General features: G+C 37.1%; 1 protein-coding gene across 15 annotated transcripts in view; it reads right to left on the bottom strand.

The window, feature by feature from the left end:
* BAZ2B (bromodomain adjacent to zinc finger domain 2B) overlaps positions 1 to 19162 on the bottom strand; it is a 94347-nt gene that overhangs the window by 27711 nt on the left and 47474 nt on the right. For 6 of the 15 annotated variants that reach the window (XM_064717705.1, XM_064717715.1, XM_064717709.1 and 3 more), the window contains exons 6-18: positions 18464 to 18862; positions 15657 to 16263; positions 14227 to 14523; positions 12491 to 12551; positions 11850 to 11958; positions 11492 to 11593; positions 6538 to 6748; positions 5530 to 5622; positions 5353 to 5414; positions 2798 to 2863; positions 1992 to 2057; positions 1300 to 1344; positions 1015 to 1047 (exon numbers count right to left, since the gene is read on the bottom strand). In XM_064717705.1, coding sequence (XP_064573775.1) covers positions 1015 to 1047; positions 1300 to 1344; positions 1992 to 2057; positions 2798 to 2863; positions 5353 to 5414; positions 5530 to 5622; positions 6538 to 6748; positions 11492 to 11593; positions 11850 to 11958; positions 12491 to 12551; positions 14227 to 14523; positions 15657 to 16263; positions 18464 to 18862 — 2151 coding nt within the window. The remainder of the gene's footprint in view (positions 1 to 1014; positions 1048 to 1299; positions 1345 to 1991; positions 2058 to 2797; positions 2864 to 5352; positions 5415 to 5529; positions 5623 to 6537; positions 6749 to 11491; positions 11594 to 11849; positions 11959 to 12490; positions 12552 to 14226; positions 14524 to 15656; positions 16264 to 18463; positions 18863 to 19162) is intronic. The other 9 variants (XM_064717710.1, XM_064717711.1, XM_064717712.1 and 6 more) reach the window with 6 other exon arrangements.

Genomic DNA, 19162 nt, shown 5'->3' with positions numbered 1-19162 from the left:
CAAAAGCAAAAAGGTAAAGCAATGAACATGGAGACAGTGTAAATAAGAAGCATACAGATTTACTTATGGTCAGTTGTGATGCTCCTTCATAAGCTGGCAGAACAAAAAGCATAATGGTTGGCTGGAACAGGTCAGTTACCTTACATCTGCTATGACGGAACTTGCAATTTACTTCTTCAATAGCCAATTCAGCAGAAATTTTAAACTGGTCTTTTTCAAACATTGCAAGTATTAACATTTTTCTAACCAAGCAACAAATTAACATGATTACTTTTATCAGCTCTAGATCAGTTTTAATCAAGCCAGTAGTGGTGCATATACATATGCAACAACACTTGCATTTACTGATGCCTGTCCCTCAGTAAATTATGTCAGTAGCTTCAAATGCATTAAGGAGCAGTATTCTAAGGCACTAAGTACAGGGGATTTTCCTTCAGCTTAACAGCTGAAGAGCAAATCTTGGCCCCAGTAAAGGCTATAGGAATTTTATCATCTAATTTAGTGAGGCTAGGATTACGTTCTAATATTTCATTGTATATTTATAACATTATGTATTTACCACCAACTGAATGCTATTTCCTCAGTATCTTACAACGGGAAGACATCACCCTGATTTCTAAAACAGGTTAATTCAAATGGTATTTAAAATGTCTGGACTCATTCCCAGTGAATGGGACAAGGCTTGCAAAAATCATCCAAGTGACCATCCTAGTGATTTTGCATCAATCCCTAATTTTATATACTAGTCAAATTTTTACTGGGACATCAGTAACATAGATCCCTGGTTAAAAACCACATTTAGTTATTGCCACATTCAATTTATACACATGTTCAAGACATGTTTTTTTTTTCCTTAACAGACAAGACAAGCAGATGTATGCAATGCACTGTGCTGTAAAGCCATGCAGCAGTATGTAATATGACAGCAGCCAGTGCTACATTTTATGCATTGCTATGACAACCATATCACAACCAAATCACAATGCGGTGTTAGATGTACAAAAATAAACATACCCATACCATATCTAGTCTATGCCTCTCCAACTCCTGGTAGAAAGAGTTGGCACAACATTATGAAACAGAAATCACAAAGTCATAAAACCACTTTATAATCCCCCAAAAGACCCCAATACCAAAGCAAAGCAAAAAATCATAAGGCAAAAGAAAATCTGTGCAGGAATCAAACCCAGAAGTTTAAAAAGGGCATATTTTGAGGATTCTACCCCACCCCCCTTCCAACTGAAAGTAGTAGCTGACAATTGGCATTCTGTCTGTTTGGTCAACCAAACTTATACCAACCTGGTGCTTCAGAAGAACGGCCTGCTGCCTTCTCATCTCTTTCTCCTTCAACAGAAGAACAGAAGTGTATTTTTTTAAAACATCAATAAAAATTTACTTACCAAATTGCACAGTTCTGCCACACTAAAACAGCACATCTGACTTAAATTCTAACTTACAGAGAAGTATACACAGCATACATGACAGTAAGTCTGGGGAGTTGGGAGTTCCATGTTAGAACACACCTAGAATGCCGAAGCAGCAATAGTACTTATACACACACACACAGACACTGTATTTTCCAATATTTGTAAAAGAGTTCTGTAGTTTTGCATGCATTACAGCCTAGAAAATACTATGCTCGCCAAGAAACATCATTTTTTGATACAGTGTGCTTAAAAGAATATTGTGAATAATGTTACTGCAGAACATTTTGTTATGCCAACCATGGTAATGGCATATAAAGTACTGTCTCTGTATATCTGTGTGTGCATGCCACAAACTCCTCTGCATATGCTTCATGGCTTTTTATAACGATACATACACGTCATTATTTGCTGTCTCTATGTACAGCTTCATTATCAATGAACAGCCTCCCAAGTCTATTGCTTTTATACATCTACATACATTATATATAATTATTTGAGTTATGTTACATCACACTGCAACATATAACAACACAGTTCTTGTTTTTGGAGCTCCACTAAACTAACCTTTATTCGTTTTTCCGCTTCCAATAATTTGGCATTTGCTGCTTCTTCCTTCTTTTTCTTTTTTGCCTGTGCATGCAAAACAGGTCACACAACAGCACAATCACAACTTGAAAATAATCTGACTAGAAGCAAAGTTATGTATCTTTAGAAGTTAAGAACATCATCACTTATTGTATACATTGCAAGAAATCTGTGATGCAGCCTTCACGATCAATCAATTCACATTTCAGTTACTTTAAAAAAAATTCAACCAAAATTTCAAACAAAAAATTTCAACCAAAATTTCCCACTCATACTGTTTCACTCAAAACTGGCTATCTTAAGAAAGCAGGTAAACACAGAAACGGCAAAGAGATTACTATTAATTTTTATGTCAATGGAGACTTGAAAATTAGCAATCTATCTTTGCTACTACACTAGCAAACCTGTAGAGTATACTCTAATACAGCCACAGTATTTTTAAACCCACTGCATTTCATACAGAGCACACCCACAGCATTGTATTGTACATCCTACTAGTGCAAACTTTTTCTCTAACTAAGGAATTGTTCTGCTGTTAACTTATGTACACACAAGATTATTCTGACAGAAAACCGTGAGCCCAAGTGTGAATATTTGTAAGATTATGGATCACAGTTTATGTTGATCTTTAAAGAAAAATAATTTAAGACACATCTTTGAACTGGCCTTCAGAAATAAGGTCATTAGAGCTGCTATATTTAGTTGCGCTTCTAACTACATGTGTGACTACTAAAATACATTTTAGAATGGCAATGGAAAAATAACATTTGAGCCACTATTTGTACCTCCAAAATTTGCTGAGCTCGAAGTTCTTTCTCCATCCTAATTTGCTGAATTCTCTTAATTTTTTCCTACAAGGGTAAGAAAGTTACTTCTTTAAAAAATATATATAAAGGAAACGATACTTTTTTTAAAATACATATACTTTTACATACTATACTTTTTTATACATTTACTTTTACATTTTAAAAATGACAAAGTTTATACATACTTTTTTGTTATTGACTTTCAGCCTTTTAGTCATGTGCCCATATGTTGAGAAATTTTACTAGTATTACATGTCTGGTAGAACCCTGAAGGAAACCACATCTAGTAATGCATGGGTGCTCATGTTTAAATTGTCAAAGTTTTTATTATTTTTTTAACACCTTCAAGAGGACCAGATTAATGACCAAGTAAGGAAACTAGAGTATTCCAATTCCAGCTGACAATGGTGAAGCTACTTAAGAATGAACAAAAGGGTGAGCTATGCCATGAAATACATGATGTTTTGAAGTGATCTCTTTGACCAAGAAATAGCAAGGTCTGTCCAAGCACTGAGGCTGTTTATGCCTCAGTTCTTACAGCCTCTTTCAGGCCATTATGGTCCCACAGGCAGCACAGTGAGCTGAGCTCAGAAAAACCCAAAGCCCATGCTCTGTCAGCCAGGAACACTCACCCACACGCAACCTGGCTAACATGCTCAGCTAAGTACATTTCAGTTGCTCCATATATTTGAAGCACTCAGGTAATTAATGCTAATTTTGGAAGCTTTAGTATGCAGTTTAGTGATAGAATTGTATACATGCTGTAACAAAAGAAGTAACTGGAACAGGAACCATGGGTACTACAACATATTTAAGCACGTTTCATCATGGTGAAAAAAAACTATCCAGTTATGCACTCCACAGATGGATGCTGGGCAACCATATTCTAATATATCTTTCTTCATAAATTAATTCCTAAAATCTGAACCAAGTCTTATTGCATTGATTGAAAAATGCAATCATTGCAAACACTGGAATCATTTCACACTACCTGTGTTGCATAGGTTTGTCTATTAAATTAGCTATTAAAAATTCATTAGCACATTATTTGCGATTATCTCAAAAGAGCTGACTGAGCCACAGTGATTAGGAAGGACCATTTTGAAGAAAAGTGCATCCATCCAGCTGGACTTTCTGTAAAGTTTTAATAGCAAAACCCAGATCATGGAATAGCCCTGCAAGCTGGGGGAAGCCTGGACCAGAAGCTTGAAAAGAAGCTCAATGAGCTTCTCTGGAACTGCAGACGCTTTCCCAACAGCATGAGTAAAGCCCATCTGTACAGAATACATTGTTTTCTTGTGAGCTGGCCTTAGACTCTGAGAACAGGGATCACTCTAAAATTTTACTCTCTGGAGAACACAGTGACACATAGTGATACGTACAAGAAAGTATATACACAGTGATGTATATACTTTATTGAAAAGTAACCAAAACCAAGCTCCTAAGAAAAGACAGTCTATAATATTTAACAGTAAAAGAGCAATGACAGATGAGAAAGATGTACTAAGTTTTCCGACAAATAGAGCTGCTACATGAAGTCTAAACTCCAGTTTATGAGCTCTGTAAACTGTTGAGAAGTCCAACACCGTACAACCTTATCAATAAAATTAAGGGCAAAGATGTCCCTCCTGGGTGCCAGGGCACTGCTGACTTGACACCACACTTGCCATCAACCAGGGCTCCCAGATCCCTTCCTGCAGCTGCTCTTCAGCCCCTCATTTCCCAATTTATAAACACAACGAGGATTGTCATTAATGTATTTGAAAAAACTTATTTCTGTTGTCCCCCACAATTCTGGCAGCTTCAACTTCAACTGAGCTTTGACCACATGAATTTTCTCTCTACACTGGCAAGCAGCATCTCTGTCCTCTTCCCATGTCACTTACAGGAAAACCAATACTAGTACTTTTTCCAAGTGTTGGGATGCTGAAATCATATACAGACGTGGAGGGGATGTAGCATGTCCAGAGCAGAAGGGTAAGAGAGCTGTGGAAGGGGCTGGAGCACCAGGAACAGCTGAGGGAGCTGGGAAAGGGGCTCAGCTTGGAAAAAAGGAGGCTCAAGGGGGACCTTCTTGCTTTCTCAAACTCCCTGACAGGTGTGTGCAGCCAAGTGAGGGTCAGGCTCTGCTCCCTGGAACAAGGGACAGGACAAGAAGAAATGGCCTCACATAAAGGCAGGTTTAGTATTAGGTAACATTTCTTCATGGAAGAATGTTGGAAAGGGTTATCTAGCTCTGCCACAGGCTGCCCAGGGCAGCGGTGGAGTCACTGTCCCCAGAGGAATTTGAAAGATGTGTTGATGTGACACCTGGGGACATGGGTTAATGGTGGATTTAATGAAGTTCAGAATTTTAATATATTTACAATTTTAATACAGTAATTTTAATACACTGTGTGTGCTTTAAAACTAGATTTAAAACATACACTTTGTAATCAGTATTCTTAGTAATTTACTAGATATCTGAAATACACCTTATTGTGTGATAATGAAAATATAATTTAAAGAACTTATTTAGCAATTGCATAATTTACCTGTTGCTTCATTATCTTTATCTGCTCCTTTTGCTTTCGCTTTTCTTCAGCTGCCATAATAGCTAACAAACAAAAGCAAATAATATCAGCAGAACACGGCAAGAGACAGGTAATTTTTCATAAACACTTTCCAAAATAATCCCCTAGCATGCACAACCTTGCACAAGTAGTACTTACCTTGCTGTTTTTTTGCTTCTTTGGCAGCTCGTGCTTGTTCCTGCTTCTGAAGCTTTCTCAGTAGCTTTATTTGTGCTGCTTGCCTAGCTATTTCTGTTAGAAAAAGAAAATATTAAGTTCATAAAAACAGTGCTGTCCAACAATAAAGATACAATTCATGTTCCAGACATTTGTATGCTGTAAAGACAGCGCAAACAGAGGATTTGTTTTGCACACACTGGCGTCTACAAATTTTTTCTATGAACTACCATTAATGGCACATCATGTATCAGTAACCATGTGAACAGTGCAAATGATCATGGATACTTTCTATATAAAACAAATACTGGTTTCAGAGGAAAAAATTATTTAAGTGACAGAATCATACCAATTATGCTGGTTTTATTTTAAAAACATTTTCCTCTTTCTTCTAAAGCAGAAAACATTTTTTTCAAAACTACTAAATCAGCATTTTATTCAGAAAGCATTGAATTAGCTTTCCTTACAAGTCACCTCATGTAATTATGTAATAATTTCTTAATGAAGCAAGAACACAGTCACCTGGGCCACATGCCTCTTTCCTGTGTCTACCTAAAGTCAGCCATTCTTATGCTAATAAGTAACCTCCTGAAGCATTCTACGACCCTGTGATAGCATTTCTGGAATTTGAATTAAATGTTTATGGACACACTCATAGGAGACAACTGGAGTAGAGGACGGATGTTTTGGAGGATGAATTTAGCTTCCGTTTCAAAGGACTGAGGTCCAGGACCTGCACGCTTGAACTCCCCAAAACACTGTCAGCTTCCTGAGCAGTAACTACAGAGTAAGCTTTTAGACACGTCCTTACGTATGCACTTCCTTCTTTAAAACCTATACTGATAAACCATTTAGTGGTTTATCAAAAAGTCTTCAATAACAGCACGTAACAAATACCTAAAATAAAACGCTATATACTAATATCCTAGTGAGACAAACCACTCTCCTACAGGAAAAACATTAACCCTTTATATACTGATACCCTCTTACCTTGAGCTTGGAGCTTCCTCAGCAGCTTTGTGTCAGCGCTGTCCAGGAATTCTCCGCTGCCGACGTTGGGCGGGCGGCCCTTGCGGCGCCGGGAGCGCGGCTCCTCGCGGGGGTGCTGCCTGTCGGCGTTGGGGGGCCGCCCCCGGCGCCCCTCCATGGCTCTGATGCGCGGAATGACCTCCTCCTCCTTCAGGAGACACCACTGCACGCCCTTTCAATCGACACATGCCACAGCGAGGTATTACAAACACACATTGAAATAACCCCAAATCTAAGGGGAGTTGTAGATATTAAATATGCAAGTGCTGTGATGTATTATTTGGGCAGGACAATTTCTTGACGACGCACAGAAGCTATCTATTGAGAGACTATCACTAAGAACTTCTGTAAATTCCACCAGTAAGAAAGATTTTGAAGACTATTCAAGCATATGCTAACTTTTTACCTAGTAGATATGCCATTACTGTGTTATTTTTAATTATTTCTCATTAAATCAAATTGTTCAACCCTTTCTAAAGGGCAAAACAGATTTTTCCTAATTATGTAAACTTAACAACTTCTGCTTTCATTTAATATTATGAATAATATTCTGCTTTCATATAATCCACTGTTCAACATGAATGAAAAAATGTGTCAAGCTATGAGGTGCTGTTTTCCAACAGAGTGTTTACAGAAATTCTGGCATACATAACAAGCAAAGGCAGTAATGTATTTTCAAATATTGCTTTCGAGTGTTATAGAGCTCAACAACTGAGCTGAGAAAACACAGATGCATTTAATCATCCAGTTTTAGTTAGTACAACTGAGTTCTCCCCTCATTCGCTGCAAAACAGTTTCTGCACCAGCTTGAATCAATGAAAAGCAACTTCTAAGCATCCACATACCTAAAGCTACATGAACTATATTCTCTAACCAAAGCATGCCCTGCAGTATTTTGAGGCATCACAAAAGCAGATTCTAAAATACTTTCTTGATAAAAATATCCAAGTTCATTCTCACAAAGGAATAGCTTTATTTACCTGGCCACTAAAACTAGAGTTTATTGTGTCTACTGAGCAGAAAATATGTACCGTCTAGGTAAGCCTGTTTAACTGAACAACAGTATTTCAAAATTTTAACCTCTTTTACCATTTCCCCAAGCTTTTGACAAATGCGGTGAAAATCTGCAAGCTAAGCATCCTTTAGGACTTCTTTATAACTTGCCTTAAAAAGGCAAGGTTTGTAAAAAATTTTGAAAATGTCTGCTCAGAGCAAGAAGAAAAGTTGGTATTTAATGAGTTTTTTAAGTTACCAGTTCAGAAGAAACATATTCAGAGTGCTTTAGTTTTCACACTTATATGTACATAAACCTTAAAATCCAATTTACTGTACCACAACATAAATTATTTCTGCTTTTTCTTTTAATTTGTCTTTTAATTATTTCTGCTCATTTTTCACAATTACAAAGGTTTTGCGTAACTTCAGCAAAAGAAATGGCAGTTTGTTAATGAGACATTCAGATTTCAAAGGAGTTATCAGTATCTGCAAAGATACTTATCTAAAGTCTGAATCATTCCCAGTTAAGATCATCCCCAAAGTACAAGTCACATTTGGTTTGCACACATTCCAAAGTGCTTTGTTATTAATTATGTTCTGAAAATGCACTGTTCAGAACCAAGACCACATCATTAATGTGTACCACACCATCATGCATCACCCCTAAGGACTTTAACCCAAAATATTTATCTCTACCACTTGACTAGAAGTTAATTCTCTTACTATCTTGAAGAGTACTACGTAAGTGTAATTTTTATTTCTCTGCCTCGTACTTGAATTGCAGTTTCTCACGGGTTCAGTTTATTGAGGTAGATTTAATATTTGTACTTACGAGCTACACCAACTTCCAACCTAGAAAACCTAATCTCATAAAATGTACATGCCAAGGGAGGCAAAACAGAAATCAAAGAAGAGCAGGAGAAGCAGCCATAGTTCAAAAAGTACCTTAGATAGGCAATGGAGATTGCTTTTGCCCTGTATTTGTATTTTCTGCAGTTAATGATACTAACAATAATTAATATGCATCACAAAAAAGTAAGAGGTGTACCAGATCATTAGTACCAGAGACCATGTTGGTTATTACATTTTCCTAATGCCACCTGAAAGAGAAACTAGAGGCCATCAAATGAAGTGAGCAATGGCTCAGTAAGCAAAAGGAGCAGGTGCTTCAAGGGATGGGAGAAGACAGATTATTGCCCTGTCAAAGGCCATTGTGGATGCACAAGTTTTCACAAGTTTAAGAGAGGACAAGACAAAAATAGTCCGGAACAAAGCCATAAAGGGTTAAGCAACAGTTGATTGACCATCTATATTTTGTGCTCAAACAATTTTTAAAATCTAACCCAGAATACATTTCTATTAAAAGAATGTACAGTTAGAATGTTCTATTTAAAAAACGTACAAAAACTCTGGGGTTTTGATATTTCAAAGATGAAATACCGGGGTTGTGTCCTAACATAGGAGAATCACAGGCTTCCATAAAATTGAAGCTTTGCTACTCAAATATTAGAGAAAAAAAAGGGAATAACACTGTGAAATGTTGTGGTGTATTGTTCAAACTAATAAAAATAATAACTTTATTCAATTTCTCACCTTCAAGCATCTACCCATGTACCACAATACTGTGCTGCCATCAGGACATTTGCCAAAAAGACACCAGACAACTATGCATGAAAGCAGAATCAAGCTCAAATCCTGTTAATCAAGCTAATGACCAAAAACACAGGCACTTTGCAAGAAGCAAAAACCCACTTAAATTTCGGATTAGATTTGTGGGGAAAAGTTAACAATATTGCTTTCCAAACTGAATTGCAGAACTCAGAATAGGACAAACATCCTATACCTATTACTTAAATTCATGAGGACCCATGTTTATTCCATCGGCCCAAATCACATTCATACCAAGCTTTCTAAATTACAGCAGTCTAAAGCTTCCAAGTCCAGTCACTGAATTTTCACATTTGCCAAACTTCAATAATTCTTCTAATCCTACTTCTTTGTGGCCCACTTCTGCCAGATATGCTTCTGTTACAGTATTCAAACACTGCTTTGAATAACCCATAATATTTGGTGATTTGCATACCACAAGAAAGAAACACAGGCACTAACAGAAGAATGAAATCCTCGTACTTTTGCCTTGCTATAGGTAAATGTTTAATAATACTGATTTAGCCTTAAGGTAATTTTTTCACATCTTGTTTCATCTTAGAGCTGTGTGAAAATTAGCCCAGCACATGTTGCATGTCCCAAAAGATGACAGAAATGTATAACAAAGGAAGGGAAGAATAATCACTAAAGGCTATACAGAATAATTGAAATTACCACAAAAGCAGAAATAAAAACTTCTTGAATTACCTCCAGACATCCATGAGGATATGATTATCATATATTATTTTGAATCTGGATGATTCAAAAAACTTTGGTAAAGAGGGTGCAAGCTCTTTTTATAAAGTATCAGTGCCACATACTGTTTCACTAAGCACTGAGTGTAGCTCCATTGTTTTGTAACTCATCATTCACACATAAAATGTAAACACTTCTTAGCACATTTGACAAAGCTGCCCAGAGTCTCTTTTTCTAATAAGAAAACTTCTCCTTTGTCTACCCAAGTCTCAATGGAACCTATCAAAAACCACATCAGTACAAAGGCCATGATGATATGTAAGCAAACTAATGTTCACATTGCCAGTCTTGCCTGTAGAAATCTTCCCCTCACACTGCCTTCATTCTCAAGTTTTATAAATCACAGGGCAAACTGCAAATCAATTAAAGGGAGAAGACAGATATAACTAAAGAAGGGGACAAGACTAATGAAGTTATACAGGTAACAGACAAAGAAAATAGAACAGGGCAAAAAGAGAGCAGATACCCTGCCATTACAGTACATCACAGTAAAATGAATTATTTCAGTCAAGACGTGCAGGTACATATGAAGTTCATAACTACGGGAACCTGTAACTGTTGAAGACCAAACATGAAGCGAGTTTAGGAATGTTTTAGCCTGTAAACCTGGCAGCCCACCTAGAAGTAGCTCCTTACCATTAATTCAGTCTTTAAAGCTTTCATTAAAGACATTCAATTTCATTTCACACTAACATTACATACTTCTACAAGGTATTACAAGAACATCAGGCTTAACTCAAACCTGAACTCAAGACTGTTGAGAGCTAGTAACACGTTCAGAACACTTATACCTTAAAGAAGCAAACACCTTCACTGAGAAAAATAAAAAAAAATTCATGCACATCCTGAAGAAATGGCAACACGGCCAAAATACAGTAACACAGCAGGCACAAACACAGTAACAATTTCCTTAAAATTTTAGTTTTACTTATCCTGGTATGGTTTATCTACACACCGTTCAACAGTTATACCACTGCACGGCATAACTGGTATCGTTTTGCATCCCCCTCTGTAAAAGTGTCATGCTTTAGGATGCACAGAGTATTCTTGATACAGGAGACACTTGTATATAAATATGTAACTTACACATATATATAAACACACACATACAAACATACATATATTATGAACACACTAACAGAGTGGGATTTAACATCTACACATCAATTACTATTGATACAAGGCTGTATACAATAAAAGAAGAAACAAAGCCTTAATTCAGAAATACCTGAACGCTAAGATAAAATACGCAGCTCTGAGTTTTCAAACTAGACCAAGCCAGGCTCAGAGCTGATCATTAAAGCACCCTCTGGGCAAAGCCATTGAATGTGGTTCTCAACACAGCCCAGGATCAAGCTCTCCATGTCTCAATCTAACTGCTGTTAAGAATACGTGCAGCTTTTAGAAATATTTAGCTAAAAACAGGTAATGCTTCAGATCGTAGCAAAAATTACTTAACCTAAACTTAAGTTAATGCTCCTTGGATCAAAAACTTTACTTTTTAAAAAGTGGATACCTGCGGTCCATCTCTGGCTTCATAGAAGTCACCCACTCCTATTTTTGCACTGAAGCTGAAATTGTCCCTTGAGATATCCATTATTCCATTTCTGCTGAGATACTGAAAAAATCACATATTTTTCCACTTCAGCTTGTAAATAATTACAACCCAGCTTTGATGCACAGCTAACTTTGTGACTGTAATGTTTTGCATGTTCTCTCAAAGGGATACACATTTATAAGACATCAAATCAGTAACAGACTGAGTTACATTACACCTCACATCACAGAAAATAAGTACCTCTATTGGAGAGAAATATTTTAACTGCAAGCATGCTTACTAACATTAGAACACAGAAGTTAAAAAGTTAATGTACCTTTACTACTTCAGGATACTGTCTCAGCTTCTTTCCACAAGGTGCAAAATATGCTACTTCCCCTTGAAGACGACCACCAAAGTTTCTTATTCGGGTTTCTCTTTGCCAGCTAGAGTAATATGAAATAGTTGCATACAACAATACACTTTTTAAAAAACAAGTAATTTGTGTCAATTCAAGAATTCTACAAAAAAAGGAAGAGGAAAATGTGACTAGAGCATCATAAATCAAACACACCAAACCAGAAAATTTTATCATATAGATTGTCCAAACTAACTAAATATATGAATTTATTTATATCAAGTGACTTACATATTACCAGATTTTAAACAGCTTAGAACTATACTTTAGGGATTTATTTGGAGTCTGTGTCGGCTCAGATCATTAGGATTAATTTCCAAAGCCAAACAGCTAAGAGACGGGTCATTTGCAAAAGAGTAAATTTAATGCACAAAAATTAACATATGAAATACGCTGACACTTTTTAAAGAGATTCACAGTCACTGGGAGTCACAAATCTAAATTGTTGAAGCCCTTTCCTTAGTATTCAGCCTCAAAATTTTTTAAACTCATCTCTTTACCAATGGATTTTTGAAGGCATTATGTCCCTCTAAGGAAAGTCAGGTACATACATAACGTACCCATAATCAAGAGGAACACGCAGCTCCCGTTCATCTGCTACTCTTCGTCTTTTTGAAATACCTAAAACAGAATCATTGATTAATACCTAACAGAGCTTTCAAAAGAAAATATGTTCCTAAAAAGTACTTTTTATGTTTCTATCCCCAAAAACAAATGAGAACTGTTTTTCCATTCTTGTCATTATGTACCTCAAGTACCAAGAAAACTAATGGAAGTGTTCTTCTGAAACACATTTTCCTCTAAGTTCCTGTAACCTCATCCTCTGAAATTGTAAATAGAAAATTTAACTATCCCATACCTATCAGCTTGTCCTGTTTAGTGTTCTCAAATATTGTTAGTTTAATTCCTTGCATGCCTGTTTTTCTAGACAAGTTAATATAAATTTTTTTTCAGTGAAGAAGATGCAAATAAAAACACACTTTACTTTAAAGATCCATATTCTAATAGGTTTAGTCTTCCTAGAGCATTGCCTATAGACTGCAGTCAAATGTCAAATGCAGAAAACTTGTGTTGATTCTTATTAGGTGATTCTTAGGTGTAATAGTATTATTATACATAAAGCAAGGACATAAAATTTATTCTAACTCCTACTCCTGTAAATAGTAAAATCTGCTATCAGATTTTTCAAAACATCCCAAATCAACACAGATTCTTGAGAAAAGCATCATCTTTTTAACTTACCCATTTGGATTACTCCTAATCCATATGAAATCTTTTATAAACTGTACAGTAAACAAGCCTGCTTCTGGGATAAATATTAGGTAGATTACATTATACTTCTTCAAAGCTAATGCCCTTGTATATGACATGGAATGAAGCTCCTATTCCACTGAATCCAAATATAAAAAACTATTCATAAACAGATGTCCCCATTTAAAAAAATCTGCTTACACCCATGTTAATAAACAGCAAGTCTCTAATTCAAAGTAGGAAATATGGGACTTAATTTCATTGTTACCACACAAATAAGAAATGTGACTTTCAAAAATGCATTCTTTACTGTAGCCATAGTAATTTCTAAATCTTACAAACTGTCACCAAATGATGGATTGTAAGAACTATATAATGTCAGCAAATGCTAAATGTACTTCCCATGAACTTCTAAAAAAAATCCTTGTGCATAATCCATAAATTCTAATGAGAATTTTGGAAGACTAATTAGAAAATTATGCTCTAACAAAATATGGTTACAAATTTGGTTGAGGGACAAAACCTGAAGATTCAGAGCATAAACTAGAACGTTCAGAAATCAGAAGAATAACTAGTTTAAAATAAAATGGAGAATTCCAAAGACTTAAGAGTTTTAATGTAATAAATATCAAATCTGGATATTTAATTCTATCTCCTCTAAATAATTACACAAGTTAAAATGTCCTCATCTACGTGTAATGTTCTAGTCTGGAGAACTTGCAATTTGGCTGACAGATCTTAATGACTGCTGCAAACACCCATGAAAAGATCACAGAGTCACCCAACGGCCAAAGTCAGAAGGGACATCAAAAGACACCTGCTCCAGCCTTCCTTGGGAAAGGAAGCTTTGCCAAGATTAACTTGCACCCTGACCAACTGGCATCTGAAAACCTCCAGTGAGGGTGACTCTGCCACTTCCCTAGAGTTCAGGGAATCGCTGTTCTGAGGGTAAAAACCAGCACCTGGACTATTTTTGCAACTACTTTCACAACACATGGACCTTAGCTATCGCATGGTAGTAGGATAAGAGAAGACAGTGAGATACCACAGTGTGTACTTGGCGTGAGGGCGGAGGCCCCTGTCCCGAGGAACACTGCAGGCTGGGGCTCAGGACACAGGGCAGCTGGTGCCGAGCTCGATGTCTTGGCTACTTGGAGATTCAGTGGGGCAGAATGAGCTGTAAGACCGATGGAAGAGCTCTTCACAGAGGATGCAGTTTTATTCAGTTTCAGCGGGGCCTTTTCTCCCTCAGTGTCAGTATCCGATTCATCTTGGTCTTTGTCATCCTCATCATCTTCTTCCTCAGACCCTTCTGTATCTGACTCAGAATTACTGTCAGACTCTGTTTAAAGAAAGTGTGGCAAAAGGCACATTATGACTTGGAAGCTATTACCAAGCATGTTAAAGTCCTAACACTTGTGTAGTCTTTTCTCTTATTATGCATGCTTTTTTAATAACATCTCTTGAGTAAAAATATGAGCTTCTAATTAACTACCTAAGCTTTAAAGTTACTACAAATATGACAGTACTAAGTAATGCTGCACAATAATACATTGTTCTTTTGAATGGAAACAGATGAGTGACAGAAGCTGCAGTATCTCAAGACTGTTTGCCCCAGAATGAGCTACAGAAAATCCTTCTGTTAGACTGGCAGCAGCTGGACATTACCCCAGGAAGGGCATTTCACAGGCATGAAATCCATCATGAAGAGGAAGAAAACAACAGAACTGGATACGGGCTGAAAGGTGTCAGAATCAAAAGTATGGCAATCTGGGCAAAGGAAGAGTAAGAACTGAGGACAGCCATCCTGAGATAGAAAGATTAGTAGAGGGTGTGTGGATGAGAGGGGGAAGAGAATGATGAAGGTGGAGGCTGGACACAAGGGATATCAGCCCAAAAGACAAAGCAGTGACTGTAAATACAGTCAACTCTTTAAAACAGGTCTTGTCAGTCCAAATTGCATAGCCTGGCCTGCAGCCCTTAAAACTGTCCAATTACTTGCTCAAGGACTACTGTGCTCCTGAATGAGGCATAGAAACATGCTTTTCTTGCCACTCTTGACAAAGGCCCTTGTTTAGTCCCTCTCTGGCCTGGAAACCAGCTGGTCTCTGTCTGCCAGGATCATCAGCCATCAATCAGCCTTAATGTCAAGCCCTTCCCGAGCACTTTGTCACACCAAGCTGCAGGCTGGGTGACTAACGTGGAAGGCATGCCTCTGACAGCCTTCCCAAAAGACTAAGGAGCCACCTCCCCAGGACACCTGACCAAGTATCTGAACACCCCAAACATGATTTTTGGACATGACACAATGGAGAATGGGGACATGTGCTAATTTCAACAATATGCGTAGGGCACTGTGGGGGCCGTGCTGGCCCAGTATTTCCTGCCCCTATTTTAAAATATGGTGGGAAATGCATGTTTTCAAAATGTAAAAAAATTAAGTTTCTGCTTTTCCTATTAAAAAGGTTAAACCACCTGATTGGCTATCATCAGAATCATCTTCTTCATCGTCCTCATCTTCATCCTCATCATCGTCGTCATCATCATTTGAGTCGTCAGAGTCTTTACTGCTGGGGGCATCTGAGTCTACCCCTCTGAACTGCTCCACCACCAGCTTTGCAGAATGAAGGCGGTGTTGTGGTTTTACTGCATTTACTGCATTATTGCTGACTGCTTTATCCTTTCCTGAACCAGGTAACACAGGAGAGGTAGAGGGCATAACAGCTGTACGGTTACCAGTTGGCTTTTTCCCACATGCACTCAAGTTTATTGGCAAAGAAAAGGGGGCACTACTAGAAATGGCTACACTTTCATTGATCTTGGTCTGGGGTTTCGGTTTCGTAGTGAGTGCAAGAGGAGCCTCCTGGATGACGCTCTGAATAACTCCATTGGGTTGGTGATTACCTAAAAGTGCATTTGTCAGGAATGGGTTAGAATGGTTGTTTTCCAAGGATGTGAGTTTTTGATGAGCTGGTGAACTAGATGTTGGTTTGGGGCTTGACAAAGCTGCGATAACCTTCTTCAGGCTCTTCGACGATTCCTGTTTCTTTAGCTGTGCTGGGAATGTCTGCTTGTATTGTTCCTAAAGAAATAAGAAGGTAGAGGAATAAAATGTGGAAGTGCTTGTTCGGCTTTCTTTGGTATTCTGACAGGTAAGTTCTAGGAAATTTTAAACATCTGCTGAGCCATTTTTAGAAAGCCAAATGCAGATACTAGGTACATCAGAGGAGATGAGTTAACTACTGGTTACACAAGCCTTGCATGATTTTGTCACTGTAAATCAAGCAGAGAAAGATGAACTCAAGATGAAGTTGATTCAAATTATTGAGGGAAGTTTTCTCACCTGCTACAACGCTCTAGACAGAGACTTTCATAAAGGTATTAAACATTCTGAAAAAGGTCATTTTTAGAAAGATACTTACTACTCTTGTGTATCAACACAGGAAAACCTCTTCTTACAACTTAATTCAGTGTATAAAAATCCCATTAGTGAACGCGCAGCTATCTTTAACAATTTGTTCACTTTAAAGCACTAGGTAAATAAAACACACTAATGGCCACAATACTAGAAAACCAACAGAGGACTCTTGGTATAGAAAAAATTTCTTTAGAAGAATGAGGGAAAAGGTACTACTCAGAAATGCTGTGATATGTTAACTGTTTAACTGAAAGAGTAGCACTTGAAATTATTCATGTAAAACTTAGTAATAGCTCAGAAATGCATGTAAAGCTTACAGTGTCTTTAGTCTAAAGACTCTTCTAAAGAAAAAAAACCCTCACATCATCTTCAAAAGAAAATACAATTAAAAGGAATAAAGATGGTACAGTTTAAAAACAATTTTTAAAAATTAAGTCAAAGACCATACAAGTTACTAACATTTAAAACTGAGTAAGAAATTATGAAGATCTCGAAAATAAATATTCACAGAGTGCATACCTCCAGTAAAAGTTTCAGAGAAATCAAACTACTAAATGTGTGAACTATCACCAGCTAAAGACTCAAATGTGAAAGCAGAAGCCTCTTTCAATAGCAAAGATGTATGTTATCGTAATTATAATTTATTTAGCTACTCCTGGTAAGTGACAAGCTTACTTGAATTTTATGTAGTAACAAGAAAAACGGTTTTTATCTTCTAGTCTAGCAATAAAAATTAAGGATGTTTCAGTTCCTACTGAGGGTCTGTGGGTTAGCTGTGCATCAGAATTGAGTTTACTATTCCTGAATACTACTAGTTTAAAACAAAATTTGAAAATAAAATAAAATAAAATAAAATAATAATGAGAGTTGCCTCTGTAAATGCATTTTTAATATATTTATTTTTGTATGCATCCTGAGCCTCGATGTTTGTAAAACGACAGATTTTTATTCTCTTCAAATCCCCATTAAAATCTCACTAAACAGAAAATTCATCAGCAGTCCCCTTAATTACTATTAAAAAATAAATAAACTGAGGATCTAAAAATTCTAGGAAGCCACAGAACTGTTAAGACAGACATATAAACTTATTGTACAGCCCTGACCAGTAAAAGGAAGATAAACTGAAGGGAGGGTGGGCAGGGCTGGCACAGGTGCCCAGAGCAGCTGTGGTGCCCCTGCATCCCTGGCAGTGCCCAGGCCAGGCTGGACAGGGCTGGAGCACCTGGGCAGTGGGAGGTGTCCCTGCCATGGCAGGGGTGGGACAGGGCACAGCTTTAAGGTTTCTTCCAATCCAGGCCACTCTTTGATTCTGAAAAAACTACTGAAATGGCCATACTGAGTTTCTACAGCTATCAGTGCATAAACACCTGTCTTTAAAGAGCAAACAAAACTCAACATTACAATGAGCATGTTTGGTTTTTTTTGAAGGGTTTCAGCTTCTTTAAAATCATGATTAAAATAGGTGATTTCAATTGCTTTGACTTGAAACTATCGAACTTGAAAAAAAGTGAAGTCATGCTCACATACTAGATAGGTGAAGTATTAAATAAGTATTTTCACTGAACCTAGAAGCACAGGAAAAATATCCAGGCCACACAATTTACTTATTTTGATATTTACAGTTTTCTTATTTTGATACTGATTTCAGGTGCACATTGTTCTTAAGAGATGCATGACCCACACAATCTAGTTCATTTACACCATTCAGAAATCCAGAACAACTCTAAAAACACAAACTCCCATGATTATGAAAATATATATACTTGTAATTTTAAAACACTATATTTAAAAGAGTTTGATGGCACAATGTTATGCCTTTTTAAGCAGATGACACAGGTTGCAAATAATCAAAAACTTCACTCACCCGCTTAGATCTAACATCGCTGGTCAAAGTGATAGATTCTTCAGAGGTATTTTTATTCCCTGCTTTGAGTAGATCAGGGGAAGGAACTATAAGTTTTAAATAGGTCTCCTTTTTGGCTTCATGTACCAAAGACAAAGGTTTCACATTAGGAACCAATCCCGTAGATTGTATTACACTTGTGTGTTTGTTCACAGATTCCTCCTTTGCCTGAGAGCTTTGAAAAATAAACGGAAGCTGCTGTGACAAAACCTGAGGCTGCTTCTGCTGGGACTGGAATGATGAGTGAGTCTGGGAATCAGACACAAGAGGTATCTGCTGGTGTGTTCTCTTTTCTTGACACTTGTCCTGTGACTTCTGTCCATCGGTTTTCGCATCTGTTACACCACTATGCATTAGCACCTGTAAAATATTTATTTTTGAGTGTTCATTACATAAGTTAAAGATCCTTTTTAAAAGGCTAAACATATGATCAGTCTCCCTGAAACAATTACACTAGTCTTGGCAGAGGATGAATAGTAACTTTTAAATCAGTAATATATTTACTGTTCATTTTCAGTTTTTTCACCCAGATACTTTCAGCATATTACAACAATGTTTACTAGAGAACAAGTATTAAACCATGGTTGTTCTTAAATGTGTTTGTAAACCTAATAGAATACCAAAGATTCCCATCTTGCTGTTCTACTACTAGGGAAAGGC

This window comes from Zonotrichia leucophrys, chromosome 7, assembly GCF_028769735.1.
Source record: "Zonotrichia leucophrys gambelii isolate GWCS_2022_RI chromosome 7, RI_Zleu_2.0, whole genome shotgun sequence".
Lineage (NCBI taxonomy): Eukaryota > Metazoa > Chordata > Aves > Passeriformes > Passerellidae > Zonotrichia > Zonotrichia leucophrys.
Note: the sequence above shows the minus strand (reverse complement) of the source record. Positions and strands in the feature narration are given on the sequence as shown.